This window comes from Bos taurus, chromosome 10 (assembly GCF_002263795.3).
Source record: "Bos taurus isolate L1 Dominette 01449 registration number 42190680 breed Hereford chromosome 10, ARS-UCD2.0, whole genome shotgun sequence".
NCBI lineage: Eukaryota > Metazoa > Chordata > Mammalia > Artiodactyla > Bovidae > Bos > Bos taurus.
Window position 1 is genome coordinate 10,656,779 of NC_037337.1, and position 15,167 is coordinate 10,671,945.

The 15,167-nt window shown below is 34.5% G+C and overlaps 1 protein-coding gene across 4 annotated transcripts in view; it reads left to right on the forward strand.

The window, feature by feature from the left end:
• TENT2 (terminal nucleotidyltransferase 2) overlaps positions 1–14,636 on the forward strand; it is a 59,603-nt gene extending 44,967 nt beyond the window's left edge. For all 4 annotated transcript variants that reach the window (XM_005211344.5, XM_005211341.5, XM_024997656.2 and 1 more), the window contains 4 exons: positions 1,033–1,169; positions 10,585–10,676; positions 12,654–12,733; positions 14,520–14,636. In XM_005211344.5, the coding sequence (XP_005211401.1) occupies positions 1,033–1,169; positions 10,585–10,676; positions 12,654–12,733; positions 14,520–14,594 (384 nt within the window). In that variant the 3' untranslated portion in view covers positions 14,595–14,636. The remainder of the gene's footprint in view (positions 1–1,032; positions 1,170–10,584; positions 10,677–12,653; positions 12,734–14,519) is intronic.
• The last annotated feature ends 531 nt before the right edge of the window (positions 14,637–15,167 follow it).

A 15,167-nucleotide genomic window follows, 5' to 3' on the forward strand; every position in this document is an offset into this window, starting at 1 on the left:
TGATGTGTTTTGAGACTACCATTAAGTAGGTGCATTACCCTATTTCTCCATGTTACTGAGGTTATTCAGATTTTACTAATTGAATTAATATCCATAAACCCAAGTTTGATCTGTTGGGTAGTTGACAACCTTAAGTGTAGTTGTCATTCTGATGTCTGGTTAACCAATTCATCTTTTTGTTTAGTTTTTTTGTTTTTAAATCTGTTTCTACTCAAGTGGCAAAGGAGAATATTGAAAACCTTTTTTGAGGGCACTGTGAAAATTACCTGAACAAGTATTTTCTAACATAATGTATATGTATTACTTTCTCATTTCTATAGATCAGTTTATTTTAGAGCCATAACTTGCTACTAATAAGGGAAAGATCAGATACGAAAATGAATGGCATTCCCTAAGTACTCATTGGTGTTCTTTCTAATAGGTGACTTCTTTGGGCCTGGAATGCAAGCACATGATATCCTTCTTTATGAATATTGTACTAAAAGTGAATAGCTCAATATTGCTTGCTGATTTGATTTTTCAAGTTCAGTTCATGTTCAACATTATTTCTGTTCCCTCTAAAATGCAACATACAAAAATGAAATAAAATTGTAAAAAATCTTAAATCAGTGTCAGTACTATTTATATAGTAAACTTTTTTGACCTTTGTGAGAAATTTTAAGTGGCAGTTAGAAAAGGCTCTTACCGTGAGATATATTTATAAAGAAATCTATATTTATTGGATGGAATCTTGGTATGTACTGTAAGGTTTTATTTATGAATTAAAAAATCTTTTGCCACCATAAGAATTCATTTGGTTAACTGAGTGATATACCTCAGTTGAAGATTAGAATATCTTAGTTTTTCAGGTTCTTTCTGGCTTAGTCCATACATTGTTGAAATCTTTACTGGGAGAAAATCTTCAAATTTCCAAGTTGCCAACATAAAGAAAATTCTCTCTTCTCCAGACAGCCTTATATTAGGATTTATAAGGTTTTTTGGGGGGTGTGTTTTTAAATGGCCTCACACATTTTTCCTTTTTCTTTTTGATAGGAATCTTTTAGTCCTTCTATACAGTTGCACCTTGTACATCAAGCACCATGTAATGTTCCTCCTTACCTCTCAAAGAATGAATCAAACCTTGGGGACCTCCTACTGGGCTTTCTGAAGTATTATGCTACAGAATTTGAGTAAGTGAAACTTCAAATTGTGTATATTTGTTTGTATATAAGTGAATGCTACAAATTGGGTCAGAAACTGTATCAATTTCATTGTTATAAACTAGTTCAGAAATGTGTAGTTTATAAAATGTAATACCTAATGATAATCCTGTTTCAAGCTAATAAAAAAAATTATAGTTTAGTAAGCCTATTTGAGAGTCCCTTGGACTGGAAAGAGCTCCAACCAGTCCATTCTAAAGGAGATCAGTCCTGAGTGTTCTTTGGAAGGAATGATGCTAAAGCTGAAACTCCAGTACTTTGGCCACCTCATGCAAAGAGTTGACTCACTGGAAAAGACTCTGATGCTGGGAGGGATTGGAGGCAGGAGGAGAAGGGGACGACAGAGGATGAGATGGCTGGATGGCATCACTGACTCCATGGATGTGAGTTTGAGTGAACTCCCGGGAGTTGGTGATGGACAGGGAGGCCTGGCGTGCTGCAGTCCATGGGGTTGCAAAGAGTTGGACTTGACTGAGCGACTGAACTAAACTGAACTGAAGCCTACTATTAGTTGATTTCAGTAGTGATCCCCATTTATATTTAGTTGTTTCTTTACATAGTAAGACCTGAATAAATGTGTTGATCCTGTGTCAGTTCAGTTCAGTTCAGTTCAGTTGCTCAGTCGTGTCCGACTCTTTGCAACCCCATGAACCGCAGCACACTGGGCCTCCCTGTCCATCACCAACTCCCAGAGTTTACTCAAACTCATCTCATCCTCTCGTCCCCTTCTCTTCTGCCCTCAATCTTTCCCAGCATCAGGGTCTTTTCAAATGTCAGCTCTCTGTATCACGTGGCCAAAATATTGGAGTTTCAGCTTCAACATCAGTCCCTCCAGTGAACACCCAGGACTGATCTCCTTTAGGGTGGACTGGTTGGATCTCCTTGCAGATGCTATATAATTTGGAATATATATTTTATAGGAACTTAAAATTTGTAATAAAAAAACAAGCTAAAGCAAACTTGGAAAAAGATGTAGTTAATACTAGATATCTGGATAAATAGTTGTGTTTGTATGGTATGTACATCAAAGAATACTTCTCATTTTTTCCTCTTTTGGTGAGAGTGATACTTAGACATGAAATAATAAAGTGTATGATTGTGCTGGCCATAACTGGAAGTTCTTATGGGAGTTCTTAGTCCAGATAGAGTGGAATTGGGAGTTGTGTGCAACTCTTGTGATCAGTTTGGGAAAGCTTGAAGGAAGGAATGAGAGAATTTAGGAGTGGTAAAACATTAGAGGAGGAGAGTACAATAACCATAGGATACTGTTTTGGAAAGGTTTGGAGAGGGGAACAATAATAGTAAGAGTAATAAATTGCTTTTACTTGGTGGGAAAAACTGTTCTAAGGAGATCATACACATTATTGTATTGAGTTTACATGAGTTGGTGTTATTTTATGCCTGTTTTACCAGTGGGACATATGGAGTGGTAAGGAAACTGGTCGAAAATCTCATAGGTAGTAAGGGGACTATTTCAGATCATTTTGAATGCGAAATTCACTCTCTTAACTATGATACTTTATTGAAATGTTGATACTGTCTGCTGTCATACAGTAGTTTTGAAGAAACCTGACTCATATAAGATGAAACATAGGGCCTGAAGAAGTGTTCTTTAAATTCCTTCAAATAAACTTCCATTTGTTTTGTTAATGTTTGTGTCTCCATTACCTTGCCCTATGCCAGATAATTGGTACTTGGAAAATACTTGTTATAGAATCATTTTGAAGGATAAAGATTATGGATATAAGTCAAAGATCCTTAAGGTGACTTAAAAATTACTGAGTTAGGTTAACAAAAGGAGTAAGAAAAGTGCTAAAGGAAAGTAGTTCAGTAAGAATGAGGTTTTAATAATTCAGGTTAAAATGATTAGGACCTGAATGTAAGTCTAGGCAGCAAAAATATAAAGGAAGGAGGAGCCTTTGTTTATATAAAGGAAAAATTTAAGTCTATATGGGACATAAGAGACTATAAACATCATTCTGGAGTTAAGACTTTTTTAAGATGTTGCAATGATAATAGCTAATGTTTCATGAATGTTTACCTAGTGCCCTGCAGTATGCTGAGTGATTCCCATGTATTACCTCATTTAATCCTCACAATAACTCCCTTTCACGCTTTGGGAATTTGTGAACTTTGTCCTCTGATGATATAGTTAGATAACCAGAGAACCAAGACTCGGATTCCAGTGTCTCCAAATGCTTAATGTATCTCTCACATGCTTAATTGTTAGACTGCATCAGCATATCGGTGGTGTCATGTCAATTAGATATTGGGGAAAGTTTGTAGAGAGGGAAGGGATTCATAGAAGAAAGGTATTTTTCTGCCATGTTGAGTTTAGGATTAGAGCATCTAGGGAAATGCCTTGAAAATCACTTGCTTTTCAAGTGAAATGACTGAAACAAAATGATAGACGTTCAGATTTGTGTGTTAGTTCACTTTGAGCTTGCTGTGTGGTGTGACATGGCACTAGAATGCTGGTGCTTGGAGAGAGGTTTTGAGCTTTTAGATACACTTGTTATTACGAAGCATGATTCACGTGACATATTTATCTCCTGTTTGATCATGTAGCGCACTGTTGTTTCATACCAGATATTTTCAGAAATTTGACGATAGGGAGCATAGCCAAGAGTTAGTCATGGTAATGAACTAGGTGCCTGTTGTAGGAATCCTGGCAGCCATTAGAAGGGTTTGTAAGGATTTCTTCTGAAGTTTGAGATACTCAGTTAAAAAATTCCCTTTACTGAGAGACAAAGAATTAAATGCCTGTGAAAGGATGCTAGAATACATGGTATAAATGTTGCAGAGATTTTTATACAGCCATTTAAAAATTGCTAAGATTTTCTTACCTTCTTGACTCACAGCTTTCTCCTTAAGCCTTGCTGCTGAAAATTACAAAAATGAAGCCAAGTTTCTAGAAATTTACCCCGCAGCAGGGAACTGACAGGATAGGAGAAAGGGGGTCAGGTGGCTCAGGGAATCTGGGAAATGTACAGTCAGTTTAATCATTTATATTTTAGGAAAAAGAAAAATTTATATTTAAAAGTTTTAAATATCTTATAGACTCATAGATATGGAGATTCTAGGAACCTTAAAAGGTATCTATTTTATAATCGCCTTTATTTTTTTGATGTCTAATCACACGTCATTACTGTTAGTCTGTCTGTTGAATTAAAAGTACATACTTATATACTTAAATACATACTTAAAAAAAAATACAAAGATCCAATTTTTTTAATCTCCGTCTTATTCTTACTTATTCTTTATCTTATTTAGTCAGTAAACCACTGAGTGCCTACTGTATACCAGGCTATTTTCTATACACTGGGGATATGGCAGTTAAAACTGTCTTCATGGAGTTTATGTAGAGAGTCATGGAGAGACAGACAATAAATAAAATGTATACTATGTTAGATGGTGGTAAGTGGAGAAAAAATTTTTTTTTAAAGCAAAAAAGATTCTGATGTGTGTAGTTGTTGCTGTTTTAATACCTGTATTGCCATTTAATACCTAGCATAGAGAGAGAATATTCTCACCAAAAAGGTGACCTTTGAAAAAAAGATCCAGTGGAGTGGAAGTTGTGAGTTACATGTCTACATGGGAGAAGAACAGAAGGAAGAGCAACTGCAAAGACCCTGAAGTGGAGGTTTGCTCATGTTCAAAGAATAGCAAAGAGACCAGTGTGACTGGAACAGAGTGTAGAAGTTAAGAATGTCAGAGAATTAAGAAAGTCCATGTCATGTAGGGTCTTATAATGAATTTTGATAGCTTTGAGTTTTTCTCTCAAAGTGGGAAATCACTGAAGGGGTTTCAGTAGAAAAATTATGTGATCTGATTTAGTTTGTAACATTTTGCTGGATGAAAGTAAACTGAAGGGGGAGCCAGAGGCAGAAGCAGGGAGACTATTTAGGAAGGTATTGTGGTAATCGAAGAGAAACCATGTGACTTAGTTAGATAAAAGTAGTTGCAGCGGAAGTGGATGAGAAGTGGTCAGATTTTGCTTATGTTTTAATTTGCACCAGATTAATGTGACATAGAGAAAGAGAAGAGCCAAGAATGACTTAAAAGTTTGAGACCTAAGCAACTGAAAGTATGGAGATGCCCCTAGGTGTGATGCGAAAAGCAAGGGAGAAACATTACTGATTTTTAATGTTTTAGGATTGAGATACCCACAAAATATTCAAGTAGAGATTTTAACTAGAGAGTTGGATATGTATTTCTAGAGTGCAGGAGAGAGGTCACAGTTTTAGGGGTTTTTAGGGGGTTTTCATCTGGTAGATGGGATTTAAAAGCTAGAAAACTTTTTGAGAAAACCAAGGTAGAAGAGAGAAAAGGTCCAAAGACTAATAAACCCTTAGATACTCCGATGTCTTAGGTATACAGGGTTAAGAAGATACATGAATGTTTTAAGTGATGCAATGAAGAGAGAGAGACAGTTTAGAAGGTAGATATTCTGTGAAACAACTGGCCTAATTTCTCAAAAAGTCAAAGTTTTAAAAAAGTGGAGGGAACGTTTCCAGATTAAAGAGATGGAACAATCAAATACAATGGATGAAGCTTGATTGCAGTCTGATTGGGGTGGTGAAATTATAAAAGGCATTTGAGTTACATTAATGTCTTAATGCTGCTGATGTTATGAAGGAGAATGGCCTTATTCTTAGGTATATGCCAAAGGATTAAGAAATGAAGTTTCTCTCTGCTAGAGCTTAATAAATGGTTTAGTTCAAAATATACACGTATAGGTACACACACAAGCAAATGTGGCAGAGTATTAACAACTGTTGAATTGCTTTTGAATTTTATGTTTTTTTTCATTTTTTAAAAATTATTTTATATTGAAGGATAATTGCTTTACAGAATTTTGCTGTTTTCTAATTTTTTAAAAACATTTTATTTTGTATTGGGGTATAGCTGATTAACAAACAGCTGTAATAGATTAACAAAAATCTGTAATAGATTCAGGTGGATAATGAAGTGTCTCAACCATACATGTACATGTATCCACTCTCCCCCAAACTCCTCTCCTGTCCAGGCTGCCGTGTAACATTGAGCTGAGTTCCATCTGCTATACAGTAGGTCCTTGTTGGTTATCCATTTTATATATAGCAGTGTGTACATGGCCATCCCAAACCTAACTATCCCTTCCCCCATACTTTTCCCCCATATGCTTTTCATTTTTCCATTTGAAAAGTGTCATAATACAAAGATGAACTAAAAATGAGATGTAGGTATGAGAAGGAACTAATATGTAATGTAGTAGTCTAAAAAGGAAGACTCATTGAGAAAGGAGGGAAGCCAATAGAATGTTGTGTTTTGGAATCAAAGTGGGGAAAACATTTTGAGGAGGAAGGAGTGATTATTTGTGTTGCATTTTTGATTGATCAAGTACAAAATGAGAACTAAAAGCTGACCATTGAAGCATTGGTCAATGTGGATGCTACTGGACCCTTGGCAGGAGCAGTCTTAGCGTAACAGTATGGACAAAAAGCCTTATTGGTGTGAGCTAAAGAGAGAAAGGGAAGGGAGGATTTAGATACAGGTGGTGTAGCGAATTCTCTTGGGGGATTTACATACTTGTAAAGGGGGCAGTTGGTGATGGACAGGGAGGCCTGGCGTGTTGCGATTCATGGGGTCGCAAAGAGTCGGACACGACTGAGTGACTGAACTGAACTGAAAGGGGGCAGAAACAATAGGGTAGAAATTGAAGGATTAAGTGGAGTTGAGTATTTGTTTTTAGAAAGGAGAAATAACCCATGTTGATGGTAAAATTGGTGATACCAGAAAAGTTGTAAATTTTTAAAAATAGTTTTATTTGTTTATTTATGACTGCACTGGGTCTTGGTTGCTTTGTGTGGGCTTTCTCTTGTGACTGGGGGCTACTCTTCATTGTGGTGCTCAGACTTTAGGTGCAGGCTTCAGAAGTTGCAGCACATGGACTCAGTAGTTGTGGTACTAGGGCTTAGGTGCTCCACAGCATGTGGGATCTTCCTGGACCACAGCTCAAACTCGTGTCCCCTGCATTGACAGGTGGATTCTTATCTGCTGTGCCACCAGAGAAGTCCAAGTTGAAGCAAATTGTTGAACAGTCTTCTTGTTTGAATAGAGAAGAATTGGAATCTGTACCACAAATGGAGTAGAAGCACTGATGATTCATTATAATAATGAAAAATTATGTACGGACAAGTGTGGATTGATGTGGTGGAAACTAGTGGATACTGTCTTTTGACTGCTTTACTTTTTTAGTGAAACGAAGCCTGGACGTCAGCGTCAGCAGGGAATGAGTGTGAAGGAGGAGGTTTGGGAGGTTTGAGAGGTAGGGACAAGGCAGAATTGTTATGTAGAAGAGTGAAGGAGTGAGTGAACCGGGGAAATACAGGATGACTGCTGGGCAGTAGCATTTAGGATTCTTTTGAGCTAAGTCATCATGAATTTAAACTGATCATAAATTCAAAGGTCAACATGGTTGCATTTTTTTTTTCCAGTCCTGTTTCACTCCTTGGGAAAGGATTGGAATAAAGATTTAATTATAGTTGTTCAGTGCTGCAAGAGCAGGTAGGAGAGTTGAGGGATGTACAAGGAAGGGATTTTAATAGTTGACCGTGGACAGGGTATATTCAGTCTTGAAAATGTGGGCCCAGTGTTGTCTGCAGGACATCTTGTTGTAAATTTTGGTCTGGGGCTTAATAACTGGAGAAAAAGACAGGAAAAGAAACATCAGAGTACGGAAGCCTGGCCTGGGATGGGTGGTCTAGCATTTGAAGAAGATTGAAAAAGACAAAGTCTTGATACTGGCATTTAAAGGGTCAGGCAGAAGAGAAGCCAGTCAAAACAGAACTCTAGGATTCAAGTTTTTCTGTGTACAGGATTTGAAATCCCTAACAAAGTGTTTGCTTCTCAGCCCTTAGTAATTACTAAGACCAAAAAAATAACATTTTTTCACTTAATTTAACTAGTTTTAGTATATATGTAGCCATGTGGTATCAGACCCATCATTTTATCTTTGCCAGAAGAATTTTTCTTTGTAATGTTGTTGAAGACTACATTTCCAATTTAATCAGTTGTCTCAAAATAAACTTTGTCACAAAAAAATGAGTACCAGTCCATTACCATTACTGATGAAAAAAGCCAATATCTTACCAATAAAAAGTCAGAAATCTGTTTTGTATTCAAAAGATTATTGTTATCTAATCTGTTTTAGATTAAATTAAGTCCCATATCTGTTGTTTTCTTCCTGAAACATCACTCTTTTATAGATTGTCTTATTTTATACTTTAATTATTGAGTGACAATAACAAATTTTCATATGGCAAGGAAGTTACAGTAGAGAAATATGGTATGACAAAAGGCTTACTTTAGAGCCTGTTTTAAAGAAGGAAATGTGTAGGGAAAATATTTCTAAATAACCATTTGAATTCTACATTGAAATTCACCTATAAGATTAAAAATTGAATAAAAGTTATATATCATGTTTTATGATTTGAAATATTTAATAATGTAGACATATTTAAAAGTTCTTTAAAAATGCGGTAGTTTTAATCAGTCTAAATAGTAGTGATTCAAATATTCTTTTTTCCCCTCTGTGAAGTACTTCAGATGATACAGTCATTTAAATAATAATTTGGGCTGATTATAGGTTGAAGATTAAGTAATATCTGGTTAGGGGTGAAAAAGTGAATATGAATGTGTCACATATGTTTCTGTGATCCAGTTTAGAATTCAGGGTTGAGTTTAATAGAAGTAAGGAGAGTCCTTTGACTTAAGGAAGTAAAAGTTTTAGTTTAACAGCAGGATGTGGTGTTTCAACGTTTTAAACTTGTCTGAGAGGAAAAAATCAGTCCACCTCTTTTTTTTTTAACATAATGTTTCCAATATTAATTCTACTGCAGATTCACCTGTCCTGTAAGTTGACATTTGAAACAAGGAGTCTCAGGAAAAAGTTCATTTTTTAGTAGTGAAAGTTGTCTTACATGTAATAAAGTTAAGTAGCACAAAGTGTAATTCTGCTGTCCTCTTGTTTGGTTTGGCAATGTGGTTATAGAACTCTCTCCCCCTTGAAGATTTTGGAAACACACTTGGACCAGTAGAACAGTACTTCTTTTCTGTGTGAAGTCCATACTAATGGAGCTGCTGTACATTTAAGGACCTAAAAAACATCTTACTGTAACCAGTACTAAGTATTTCTTTTTGACAGCCCACTTACTTTTAAAAAGCATAAATTCTGACATATATTTTTAAAGAACTTAAAACTGTCTTTGCAAGCTATTCCTAAACTGTACTCTGAATAAGAAAAAATAGTCATACTTTGAGGATCATTTTCAATTATGAAACTTCACAAGATGCAGTGTTTTCTTGCATGTTTAACATAGAAATTGGTCAGTTTTCCAGAAACAAATGCCATGTTGGATCCACGGTTATATCCTTATGGATTCTCTAATAAATAGAGAAAGAGTAGGATGAGTGTTGCATTTGGAACGTCCCAAACTATCATCTTCCTCCTCCTGGAATGATGGAAAAGCTGAACACAACTGAAAAAAAAAAAAAGATACCAGCTTCCCCCAGACTCATTTTTTTCTTGAATACAAGCTGAGTAGTTTTATGTTTTTAAAATGTTTTTTGAAAAAAGGAAAGTTATACAAAATTATTATAAATTAAAAAAACAACAGTGTAAGGTTAGGCCTTACTAAAGACTGGACAGTCGACCTTCAAGCATGCTGATAAAATTGCTTTGCTTGACTAAAACTTCACTATAAACAGCTACATCTGATACACAGCAATAACAGTATGTTTTCATAGAGTATTCTTTTTCTAAAATTTCTACCATAAATCGTATCAGTAGAGGTACACCTGAACAAAAATTAGTTAATGATACTAAAAAACAACACAAGAAGATTACCTCTCTTAAAAAATAAAAAATTCTTACTGGGGTTTAACAAGAAACAGTTGTTTGCCTACTTACAGATTATTTTTCTTATTACTTCATTTATTAAAAAAATATTTATTGAATACCTAGTTGATACTAAGCAACTAAATGAACAGTAAAAGAACAAAACAAAAATAAATAGCTCAGCATCTTGGAGCTCTCATCTAGTTAGAGGAGACACAATAAATAACATACATAAGCAAATGATTAGAAACCTAAGTTTTATGGAAACAAAAAAGTAGAGAAGGGGAAATGAGACTTGAGGTGCAGAGAGCTGAGGCAGATTTCAGTTCTATGAGAAAATCAGAGTATGCCTAACTATTGATATAATAAAAATAGTAAAAGGGAAGTTAAGAAAATAGTTAATATGATTAATGTTTTTCTTTTCTTTAAAGTTGGAGTATATTTGCTTTATGATGTTGTGTTAGTTTCTGCTGTACAACAACATGAATGTTTTTCTTTTTACAGCTGGAATAGTCAGATGATTTCAGTTCGTGAAGCCAAAGCCATTCCCAGGCCTGATGGTATTGAATGGAGAAATAAATACATCTGTGTAGAAGGTAGTTTTCCCACAACTAGTTTCTGTTTACCATCCAACTTATCTAGTACTGACAGAAGCACTTGAATAATTTCAGCTTATATTTCATGTAAAAGTAATACATTTATGTCCTAAAGTGGTTTATAAGTTTTTTAATCATAAGATTTTAATTTTTAAAACATGGTTTAAGCTTCTTTCATTGTAAGAAATAATAAACAAATTTAGGTGGTAAATGTTTCTAGTCGGTAAGATTTGAGCAGTCTACATGCATCCCTCATGCTTGTAGTTGGCTGAAATTTATTTTCATGAGTTATAGGTGGAAGAAAATACTTTCTTCATGTGATGGTTCTTTGAAATGAAATTAGTTTTTTTATGCTTAAATATTGATAATTGATACAAGCTTGAGCTTGATTTTATGACTATAAATTGATTTTTCTTTTAAAATTAAATGCTGTGAGATATTCTATTCTCTAAAATTAATTTACATGTAGTTGAATACTTCTTTAGGTTGGTGGAAACTAACTTCAAGAGGCAATATTGTTCTCACAGATTCCAGGTTGATGACATTTGTAAATCTTGAGATAAAAAGGAATTAAAGGGTTGAAATATGGCATTTGTAGGAAAACACTCAAATTTAAAATATTTTAATCTTGAATTATAATGCAACATTTTAAGAGTTTATAAATGTGAAATTGAATCTCCTGCTTTGGTGTTTGGTTTGCTAAATTGCACAGTGTGTTTATATTTTAGTTACTTGGTTCTTGTGAATATTAAATACAATTTTAAAGTGCTGTACACTATGTGATTTGATAGTTTGGCATATGGCATTATCTGTTCTAAGAAGTACAGTGATAATAAACTCTTGTTTGAAATAGCCTTTCCGAGCAATTAAAAAAAGGAATTTTAAAAATTGTGGACCTGATTAGATTATATGACATACCTAAAGTTAACCTCTCCATCAGATTCACACTTTTTTGAGGTCTTCCCCTTCATTCTAACAACTTCATTCTCTTTCTGTTCAGTCCCTCCTTTCAACTTTATAGCATACATACATCTTCTTATCTTTGAAAAATACTCTTGACTTCATCCTACTGATTGAAAGTAGATTCTGCTGGATTTTTCTGTACTTTTTTTTCCCTCTTTTTTAGTGCTAAAATTCGTAAACTCTAGTTTTAACCTGCTACTGGCATTATTTCAGCCCCCATTTCATTCCTAATGCCTTTAGTTATCCTCCCTTTCTCACTTTTATCTTCAGTTTCCTTGTTCTCTTAAATAGAATCAGTTTGTATCTGTATATGAACTATTCTCTTATTTTGTGGGTGAAGGGTGAGTAGAGTAAGGATGAAGACTTGGAAGGTAATGTTGGAAACACACACAAAATTTCTTCTTCTGTTCTCTTGTCTCACTTGCTGTCCTGTTTTTCTCTCTTTCACTGCCAAGTCACTGTTCTCACCGCTTTTTTTAAAGCCATTTAGTCACCCCATAATTCTCTGTACTGTCTGCCGTCCTCCCTGGTATTAAACCTCTACTTTCAAAGGCATTGACCTTTTTCCTACTAGACAAATCAGTGGTCTTCTAAGTTAAATTTAAAATTACCTTTCTGTGATATTTGACACTGTATCTCTTGGTATAGTGGCTTTTATTCCTTTTGATAACTCTTTATTCTTTAACTTATATTTATTCTTTTCACAGTAGGTTCCTGACTCGCTAATTCTTCAGAAATCTTGCCTACTTTTGTGATTTAGACTTAATATTTTTGTTATTTAGACTTAATACCTGTGCTGGTTACTTCATTTTAGGTATCTCACTTTAATTGTATTTACTTTGATAGTTCATAGTTATTATAAAACTGTTTTCTGTAAGCATAAATCTAAGAAGATGCAGTTGCTATTATGTAGGTCAAAAACTGTCAAAATATTGGCAGTTTCATGTAATTAAATAAAAAACTGAAGTTCTCATTTTAATAATATCTTGTTTATATGTGCATTTAACATTGTAGAACCTTTTGATGGAACAAATACAGCAAGAGCTGTGCATGAAAAGCAGAAGTTTGATATGATCAAGGATCAGTTTTTAAAGGTAAATAATGCATCAGATTAACTCTAGAAACATTAGTGCACTACTGTGCTTTGAAAATTAAAAAAAACAAGTATGTAATAGGAAAGAATAGCTCTGGTTCCTGTGCTGTGGAGCAATCAGTAGGGCACAGTGGGGACTTTATTACTTGAATTTAAAAATACTTTGCCTCTACAGAGATCTGACTCTGCTTTTACTCACATGGCTTTCACTTTGTGGATATAAGCATTTTCACAGTGAGCTTATTAAGCTCTCAAAATGAATGAATAAAATTTAAAGGACTCCCTTCTCTCCTTAAAATGTCAGGGAACCTTAGAAGACAGCCATGTCTGTTCCATGTTTTTCTTCTGTATACCAATTGTAACAAGGAACGAGGGCTCCATTTTATCTTTATTTATATTCTAGTTAAATATAGTTAAACAAGATGTGTGTGTGTTTCTGTGCACACACATTTTATGTATATACACTTTAGTCATATATATGTAGACTGTAGTTTATTCCTTAGCTCCCTAGTCCGCAGTATGAATTTATTCATCAGTGATTTTGCTAAGATTGATTGACTCCTAGCTTCAAGTAATTCAACAGTACACAGTAGAAACACACTGATAGAAATATGTACTTTGAGACGTATAAGAGAGTGCTTCACAGAAGAAAGAGATCAAGGAATTTTAGAGGTTTAGTTTTTTTGTTATCAAGATAACCAAGTAGATTGTATTTTGATGATAATTAAAAATGCAAGTGTATCATATTACAAGCTGTCCTTCAGATTAGGCCCTCTCACAGTTTGTCAACCAGAATAGAAAATTTTTAATGAAATGGAATTCTGCAGGGCAAACCAAGTATCCAAGAGGGAATATTTTGTCTATCAGATTAAATTGAGAACTCAAAAATAGCATTTCTACATTGTCATTCTTATTAATGAGTGGGCCTGCATGCATGCTACGTCGCTTCAGTTGTGTCTGACTCTGCAACCCTGTAGACCATAGTCTGCCAGGCTGCTCTGTCCACGGGATTCTCTGGGCAAGAATACTATAGTCGATTGCCATGCCCTCCTCCAGGGGATCTTCTGACCCAGGGTTGAGCCCGCATCTCTTAAGTCTCTTGTTTTGGTGGGTGGGTTCTTTACTACTAGCACCACATGTCTTGTGATTGTTTAGGTATAAAACCAGTATTTTTAGTCAGTTGAACAGTTGAAGTGAGAACAACCTCAAAGATTGCAGCCACATTTTTTGGTAGTGGGCCTAATTTTTAGCTTATAAACAAGAATTTCATTTTCCTTCTTTTTTTTTTTCTTTTTAAAGATTCTATTCACTCTTCTAGATTCATTGTATAAAATGCTTTATTTACTCTCTCCTTTATAAATAAAAATTTTAATTGACAGCTTTCTAGATACAAAATAAGTCAATCAAATAATTGAAGTAGTCTTTCCCTACTCTCTCAAACCCAGTTTTTGTATTAATTACTTTCATATTTTAAATGATGTCTAAATTTGTGAATAAATGTTAATGTTGTCAGTTGCTTGTTTTTTGTACCACCTGTGTGTGCACTTCTTTATGAATGAATTCGAACTATACAGATGTAAAATTTTTAAATAACATTTTGTTTCAGATGACAGAAGCAATACTTTTACTCTTGCTAAAAACTTGGGAGATTAAAAGCATACACAAAAAAGTCACCCCAAATTTTACTGCTTAGGAAAATCACTGTTAACATTCTAATAACTCCCCTTTCAGTCCTTTGTTTCACATATATTTTAGGTTTTAAGAATGATTTTTTCTTTCTCTTCCAGTCATGGCACAGATTGAAAAACAGAAAAGATTTGAACAGTATACTACCTTTAAGAGCTGCTATCCTGAAAAGATAACTGGCCTCTATTTCTTAATAAAGAGCAGTAGTAACATCATAATACGTTTTGTCTACCTTCATCGTGGTTTCTTTTTAATTGTTCTTGTTTTCATGTTTTATTCTTAAGACATACTTATATAAAGAGTGCATATTTTATTATGATGTTTCCTAATAAAACCCTTTGATTTAAAGATGTATTTTTGAAAATGTTTACATTGATGGTTAGTAATATTATGGCATGAATTTTCAGGAGATCAGATAAAATATTTTTGGGGGAATTATCGAACAAATAAAAGGTTTTTGCTATAACTTTAATTAATTGTACCACATGCTAACACTGAAGAGACATGTGGACTTTTTTGGAAAGGGTCTGATTCCTACATCCTTAAAGTAGGACCTTCAATAGATGGTTTGTTGCCTACGTCTCTTCTAGTGAAGTGAAGGTTTGAGTCAGTTATTCAGTTACTTGAAGCAAAATGACATCTTTGATTTCATTGAAAGAACTACAGAGGCAGGAGATAGTGGACAGTTGCCCTAAGCCCTCACTTGACTGATCAGGAAAGACTGAGGCTCTGGCTGTGTACAGAATAGT